An 8,457-nucleotide genomic window follows, 5' to 3' on the forward strand; every position below is an offset into this window, starting at 1 on the left:
ATTCGGCATAAGCATCCTGAACGAAAGGCCAATTAAAGATTAGATCTAATCGATATCAGCGTTGAATGACTCTAGGAGCATTAATGCTAGACCGACCCTAAGGTTGATGAAACTTATAAGCGCTTGACTAGTCTAGGACTAGTTACTCAGAGCCAGGGCCTAAGGCCTAGGTGACTATTTGTCACGTGGCTAGGGAGCGGAATCCCATGGTTATGACTCTATGGTCATGTGGTAGGTTATATTGGTGACTAGTTCATCAAACACCTATCTTGATAAGCCAGTGAAAGGATCACTTATCTGAAAAGCCCAAGTGACTCTATCGTCATATGGCTAATGGGAACAAAACCCACCTTAGTGACTTTCCAACTGTCACTTCTTTGTTTTGGACTAAAGGTCATGAATGATTATTATGATCATTGTTGATATTATATTCATGCAATATTGTGTTTTTCTTGCTGGGCCTTGGCTCATGGGTGCTATGTGGTGCAGGTAAAGGGAAAGTAAAGCTCACCCAGCCTTGAGTGGAGTGCTCAGGTGGTGCTGTGTACATATGCGGCCGCTTGACCACCACGGCCAAGGAGTTCTCAGAGGAACTAGGGGGTTTACCCTAATTTTGCCGCTGAGGTCGGGGGGTTGTAAATTTAAACAGTAATGACCATTTTGAGTTGTAAATAACTTGTAAACTTTTTTATGGGCCCATGAACAGTTTTATGTTTTAAATAAAATATATACTTTCCTTTTGATTGATTTTCCACCTTAGCCTGTTAATAACACCTAGAAGCACGTTTTTAACCAAAGAACTCGGGTAGCGAGTTAAATTCACGGTTCACCATAACGGTCTTGGGGTAACCAAGGCATTACAGTCACACAATACATATATTCAATTACAGGGATCCTTAGTCCCAAACACAACCACATGGGTGCAGTTTTCTTTCCTCGAATTCTGAGTGTTAAATAAAGAGCAGTCCCGAGCACAATCCTCAGTCCTGAGCCTTAACGATAATCCTAGTCACAAATAACCATGGATATTTACCAATCTCTAATTGAAATAAATGTTTTGAAAACAAATACTAGCCTTTGTGACCTCAAATTCTACTAAACCAAGTAGTAGAATTTGTCCCGAACGCTTAGGTCTGAATCCCCGAACCTCCCCGAGCCTAAAACCTTGGTTTCCCTTAATTTCCCTTTTTGGGCCACGACTTGCCCTTAAGGGTCGCGAACCACCCCTTAGATAGAGGCCTGACCCTCCCTGCTGGAGGACATGGGCCGCGACTTGCACCCCCCTAGGTCGCGGCGCGCCTGGTGAATTAGAGGCATCTCAGCCTCTTCAAGTATGCGGGCCACAACGCCTGGAGAACAGGGCCACGACCTGAGCCCCCAAACCCATAAAATCTTTCTCTTCCCAACGTTTTTCCCCAGCTATAACCTCAAAGTTCAACCTCAATTACACACCCAAAAACGAGTCCACATGTCCTACTTGCATATCTTAAACATTTAAACACCAAAATTCTTATTGAAATTAACATCTCAATTCAGCTACAAACCAAACTCAAAACCTAGACAATTCATCCTAGCAACCTAAAATTCCAGCATAACAGAACAAGATTTCTCACCTCAATTGTAGCTTGATCCTCAGAGTTGTCCTTAGCTAGTCCTAGCTTTAATTCCCTAGCTTCTCCCAGCTTGATTCCCTCGCTTTTTTCTCCTTCCAATTTCAAAACTTCCCTTTAGTTATAGAAAGAGGAAGGAAAACATGAGATGGAGGGAGTGAGAGAGAACTGAAGACGTAATGGTTCCTAATACTTCTTGTAAACTCTAAAGTGTCTAAGGATAAATTTAACCTCAAAAGACAGAAATGCCCCTCTACAAAACTCAGCCCTCTAAAGATTTCTAAGGGTAAAACGGTCATTTTCCCAATTCCCGCTAATTCCTCAAGTGTTCCTACCGTTTAGCAATCAATCCTGTTGTGTCCAAATAATTACCAAATACTTATTCATTATTCAATAAATCCCAAAAAATTCTCTAAATTCCTAAAATACCCCTAGGCTCCCCCGAGCCGGGTATTAAACCCCGATGTGACTATTTCGCTAATCCGCCCACTAGGATCGCCTCGAGCCGTGTACTGCATATATATCCACATAATAATGTGATATCAACCATTTATTACATATAATCGCATTTATGCCCTAACGGGCCAAAAATTACAGATATGCCCTTGTAAACAATAAAGAGCCCACATGCATATCTAGTACTCATAAATACGCATATAATATATTCACATAATCATATAAATCATGCATGCCACATAGTCATGCATTTAACCAATTAAACACACATATATCCAATTATGCCCTCCCGACATGCTAATCAAGGCACTAAACCCTATTAGCATTTTTGGGTCGTTACAACTTGTATATATATGCATGATTCCTGACCCGATCTTTTTGGCAATCAAGCACAAGTTTAAAAGGTTTGAGCTTAAGCTTCAAGCTCGAAAGAAATAATCTTTTCCGACGCATATGAGTGTTATTCGAGCTTTAGTTGTAAGCTCGAAGATATTGGTCTCCGAAGATTGAGTTCGATGAAATCACTAACTGGGGAGGAGGCTGATTGGAATAGTGAGCTCGAAGTATTGGTCGATCTCAAAAGCGTGTTAACCGTGTATTTGAGGTCAGCAATGCGTTTTGCACACAACAATTGTTAAAAGATCTCTATTTCTTAGGGATTTGTTGTTATCTGATATAAAATCCCAACTATTATGAGATATTATGTATTTAATGTATATATTTACATTTATTCCAGATTTGAATAATTGGTTGTAACTTCCCTGAATTAGGGGAAGATATTCTCCTAACCAGGCTTATAAATAGCATGGTAATTTTCATTTGTATTCATGCACAAATTGACACTGAGAATACTCTGTCGAATTGCTCTGAGAAAGTTTTGAGAGAATATTACGAATTAATAATATTGACTGGTGGACTAGGCAGATTTTAACTGCTGAACCACATTAAAATTCTACTGTTCTTTTCTTCTTTTATGAAATATTGTTTAGTGCTCTTCAAATTTAAGTTGACGAAAAATGACGTTAACAAACCTAAAAATAACTGATTGGTATATTAAGACGTCTACAAATAATTTTTGGAGGTAACCCCAAGGTACTGAAATAATATGATCTAAACATAAAACTTATAATAAAAAATGACTAATCGATAACTTATATCATTATAAGTAACCAAATTGCTACTTTTGCAAACCCAGAAATATGGGAAATTTAGGATTTCAGGAATATTTCTAATTCAGGTATATTATTTTTAGAAACAAATATTTTTTGATGATGTGGTAAGATATTTTTGTAAATAAAATTTTGTAGGTGATTTTTGTAATTATTTTATATTATATGTATATAATTGTAAACATCCGAAAAAAACTAACAATGAGGCCCAGCCCATTCTCTTCCTTTTGGGAGCTTGAAATCCAATTCTAAAATAGGCCCATAAACATTTGTTTACCAATTAATTTGCTTCCCCGTGTAGATTTCTTTGTAAACTTCCGTAAATTAAATTTGGGAACGAACAGTGCTCTCTGTAAACCTAGGTTACAGATCCGACGGGAAGAAGGGAGAGAGGTTAGGGAAGACTAACAGATTGCCATGGATTCAGCAGCTCGACGAACCGGCGGTGGCCTTTTTGAAGGGCTTTACAAAGTGATTATGCGCCGGAACTCTGTCTACGTGACTTTCGTCATCGCTGGTGCTTTCCTCGGAGAAAGAGTGAGTACCCAACATACTGATCTGGACTGTTTGCATCGATCTTATTTCTAGAAAATCAAAGACTGAAAATAAAATGGGCTAAAATTTTATTTTGATTATTTATTATTATTTCTAAGGGCAGAGGGTCGAATTCATAGATATTTATATATTTTCTATTTGATTAAAGGGGGTACTACGCTTAATTTGTTGCAGAAATGGGTAAAAATATTTATTTTTTGTCTTGCTAATGATCTCAGTTTTCTGAGAATTGTAGCTTTGATTCGAATAAAAAAAGTATATTGATTTTTTTTTTGGTAAATACGCAATTATTGTCTCTATGATCAGTCATAAGACTCAGTTTTTGGCTTAAATACCCTTTTTATGGTCGTCTGTATCTTCTTGTAGCTAAAAGACTTAAAAATAGTTTATTCCTGACTTGAATTTGTTGATCATTGATGGGTCGAATTGACTTGGTTATTGTTGTGGTTGTTTGCTTGTTCTTTTTTGAAAGAAATTCTTTTTGTCATTTGGTTAATATAGTTTTTTCCTCTAGAAAGAAGAATAGGTATTTAGGTATTTATTCCGAGGGTTATTTATGATATATGGTTTTTGAGTTTGCAGGCTGTGGATTATGGAGTTCATAAGCTCTGGGAGTACAACAATGTTGGGGTATAGCACTTCTAAACCATTTTGTGCAATTTATGTTTAAAACATGCTATTTCTCTATATCAAACACAATTACTGTCCCATTCGTCTTTATGAAATCATTTGATTGAAGAACTTGTGGGTTATTGGAAATCATGGTATTTAATGTTTGCATTACACACTCAATATGAGTGTCATTCTGATCTGTTAAAGATTATTTCGTTATTGCTTTACATTTTAGGCATACTGCTGCTACAAAATTTAATTCTCTTTATGTGATGCTTTTTAATTCTGGGAACAAATTTGGAGGGGAATGACTAGAAAGCAGTTTTAACCGGGAGGCTTTTGATGGAATATGAGCTTTTGTTAGTATCAATGACTTTCGGGTTATTGTAGCTTTCTACGGGTGTTAATATTGATTTGAGTTTATATTTCGTCTATTGATGCAGAAACGATATGAAGATATTCCAGTTTTGGGGCAAAGGCAGTCAGAAGAATGAATTGTCTAATCTCTTGACTTTTTTATAATTTTCATTCCCTCTGAACAAAGCATGCAATATGCACTTTGTAGCTATACCAATTTTTGCAATAAGTATTTGGTGAATTAAACTTATCACTTAATGATTGTTACATTGAACTGGGAGTTTGGAGTTGTTTCATCAGTTTTCATTTCCTTTACTACAATGAGGAGCATTGTATTGGTTCGGTTCTATTCTTGTTATGTTCTTGTTCTTACACTCTATTTTTCTAATTTATATTTTCATTCCCCCCAACTTCTTGTATTATACTAGTTATCTGTATAGTGTATGCCAAGAGATTTCCGAAATGCTTATAGAACTCATTGCTCATGTGTAGAGGCTAGCTGATCATATCTTTTGAGTGTTTAGCTGAGAGATTTGTCTTATACTAGTTAACTGTGTTTTTTGGTGTAAAATATTCACATTAGAAATTATTTTGGTTTATCCTCTTACAGGCTACTCGCTCTATCAATAATCAATTGATATTGAGGGATCGACTAGCTTAATCGGTATGGGTGCTTCATTTCACATCTTTTTTTCCACCCTCTTCTCAGCCTAATTTTAATTTTGAAAAAAACAACTAAACAAATAATACTCCCCTAAGAAAAAATATTTTCCATCCTCGACATTATTATTTATTATTTTCCTCATCTAAATATATAAAATCCACCGTGTATACATTTTTACTTTTGCCAAAACTTTTCTCTTTAGGTTCTATTTTAGTTTTTTTTGTTTAAATGTAGACTTTCTATTAAAATATTTTGTGTTCATAATTAATTAAAAAATATTTTAATAATTTATAGAGAATTTACCATATATACGGTTTTTTTTTCTATTTCTTTTTCATTTTTACTACCTCGTTTGATTCTTCTCAATTTTATAAATGACATTTTTCAAGATTAAGTTTTAATTAGTTTTGTAAGTTCGTTATTACAGTTTGTTTATGCTTTACTAAACAAAACTATTGAAAGTTCAAACTTCAAAGCTCCGTAAAGATTATAGTCATGTCCAACAAGACAACAACTCCATCATCACATCCAAACATTACATTAATTTTTCATCTTTTATATCACACATATATATGTGTAAGCAGTTACATCCAAAATATACTCTTAATCCATTGGATTGATATTAAATAGTTGTGATTAATTTAATAATTATCTAAAAATATTTAATGAGTGACCTATAATCTAATATTATATATATTATTAGTTTAAAAGAATTTGTTTCCTTGTAAAACACCATTAAGATTTATTTTATTTCAAAAATAAATTTAATTATAATTGGTAATTAGTAAAAAAAAATAATTAAAATATTAGATAGGGTTCTTTTAGTAATTGTAATTTTTTATTTACTTAAGTCCCAATATAAATTTTTTAGCACTTAAATCACTTAAAATTTTATATTTACTGTAAATAAAAAGTTAAAAAAATCATCAACTTTCATGCTATGGTCGTTCGAGAAAATTAACAAATGTTGCTTAGAGATGGGATGAATATACAAGAGAGAAGGATTGCATTTGTTCCTTTTTGTTACTCCAATAAAATAAATAACGTGGAAAAAAAAAGCATCAGATTTATTTTGTATTGAATGTCTTTTCTTCAATTCAAGAATGACGATTTCTTACTTAAAAAAAAAGGAATGATGAGTTCTTTTACGTGCATCACAACATTCAATTCAAGAATGAGGAAATGTAAGACATGAAAGGGTTTCATCAATGTATACAAACCTGGTTTGTATATATTAATAAACAATTAATTTAATTTTCCTAAAGAAATAATTATTAATTTAATTCTTAAAATAAAAAATTTACAACCTGTTATAGCAGTTCAACGAAAATGTCACTAACATAGTATAGATATATATGGAACCATTTATATAGCCTAGAATCACTCTGTAATGACTATTATATGATATACAAGAGAAGAAAGACAGAGAATAAGGTCTTGTAGTACAAATTGTAATTTTAAAAAGGGATATTTGCGGCGAAAATATCTAAGTTGTTGGTTTTATAACACTTAAATACCTAACTCTTGTTTTTTGCGGTAAAAATACCTTCTGTCAACAATCCTTGGCATCCGTTGGTACCTGACCGCCAAGTGCCATGTAGAGGTAAATCTGACGTTTTGTAATTGGCCCACGTAATTTTAAATATTACAAGTCACCTAAATCCTTTTTTTAAAAAAAGTTTCTGATATAATAAATTAAAACTAATAAATAAAACTAAAAACTAATATAACTAAAAACTTAACCATCTTTAATTCATAAAAAAAAAAAACTTAACCATCTAAATGAAAAAAAACTAACAACTGGAAAAACTAAGTTGAAGACAAAAAGCATTCTTCTGAATGAGGAAGAAGGAAACGATTTCAAGTGAAGAAACGATTTCAAGCATTCGGACAAAGTAGGAAGACGAACTGAGTTGCAGACGTTGACGGCGATCATTATGGCGAAACGTAGGGGACCTAACGACCCACCACCAGCGTACGGTAAGTTTGCTAGAACCCATTTCAAATTTTTTGTCGGTGTTTTGGGGGTTCTGTTTTGGGGGTTCGGTTTTGGGGGTTATAAATGAGTTAATTTTTTTACATTTTTTATATCAAGTTTGTTGGGGTTCTAGTTGGTGGAGATGCTTTAAAGCATATTTAAGATTATACAGTGGGGTCCATACGTATGGATTTTTGTGGGAATCTCTATGTGACCATTTTGGGGTTTTGACATTTTTTGTGGAGTAAAATAGTGCATCTGATTCTTTGTTGACTATTTTATTCACTAGTACTACTTTTGACTTGGTTTGCTTCCCCTGTGTACTGCTGTTTTGGTGTATATTGTACTTTAATTTACACAAGTGAAAATTGTGAGAAGTTTACAGTCAAATTGCATCATAGGGGGCATTGGTTCACGCCCTTTGGTAATAAAAGATATGAGAAAGGGCAAATAGACTACTTTGACAATGTTTCGAAGAGAAAATTCAGCAGGCTTGTGCTAGAGGATATTGCTAGCAAATTAGGTTATTCTATGCCTTTCGGGTTTCTATATAAGCCACATGGGAAGCATCTTAATGCTGGGAAGATGGTTGTTGGGCCTAAGGAAGCTTCAGAAATACTTAATGAACTGGATGTCAAGAGAATTTCAGAGGTTGAAGTGTATTTGGTCCTACCTGAGGCTACATTTGGTTTGGAATGGAAGGAAGACCCCACTGCAGTACCCCATATACCTGACCCTCCCCCTAAAATATTAAGGAGATGTGTGATTGAGGAGTTACCATCCGATACTGATGTGGTGCCTGATGTGGTGGGTATACCTGTAGTGGAACTGTCATCAGATAGTGAGAAAACTGAGTATGGTGATGATTATGGTGATGATGATGAGTATGGTGATGATGATGAGGCAGAACAAGGGAATGGGAATGAGGATGATTTTTATGCCCATTTTGCTTCGGATAGTGAGGAAGCAGCTGTTGAAATGGATGCTGGGGATGATGCACCCATACCTCAAGCTGACACACAAAATGAGGAGGTCCTGCCAGATGAAGTGAATGAT

General features: G+C 34.6%; 1 protein-coding gene across 1 annotated transcript; it reads left to right on the plus strand.

Annotated features, from left to right (window-relative positions):
* The first annotated feature begins 3,535 nt into the window (after positions 1–3,535).
* Positions 3,536–5,108, plus strand: LOC133831350 (cytochrome b-c1 complex subunit 9, mitochondrial). The gene is made up of 3 exons (XM_062261608.1): positions 3,536–3,772; positions 4,373–4,420; positions 4,846–5,108. The coding sequence occupies exons 1-3, from the start codon at positions 3,653–3,655 to the stop codon at positions 4,894–4,896; spliced, it is 219 nt and encodes a 72-aa protein (XP_062117592.1). The 5' UTR covers positions 3,536–3,652; the 3' UTR covers positions 4,897–5,108.
* The last annotated feature ends 3,349 nt before the right edge of the window (positions 5,109–8,457 follow it).

This window comes from Humulus lupulus, chromosome 4, assembly GCF_963169125.1.
Source record: "Humulus lupulus chromosome 4, drHumLupu1.1, whole genome shotgun sequence".
Classification (NCBI taxonomy): Eukaryota; Viridiplantae; Streptophyta; class Magnoliopsida; order Rosales; family Cannabaceae; genus Humulus; species Humulus lupulus.

Excerpts from the sequence above, each read along its gene's own strand:
- LOC133831350 (XM_062261608.1), top strand. The coding sequence starts at position 3,653 with ATGGATTCAGCAGCTCGACGAACCGGCGGTGGCCTTTTTGAAGGGCTT. Across the intron at positions 3,773-4,372 it reads GTGCTTTCCTCGGAGAAAGA|GCTGTGGATTATGGAGTTCA; the intron begins GTGAGTACCCAA and ends TTGAGTTTGCAG. Across the intron at positions 4,421-4,845 it reads GGGAGTACAACAATGTTGGG|AAACGATATGAAGATATTCC; the intron begins GTATAGCACTTC and ends CTATTGATGCAG.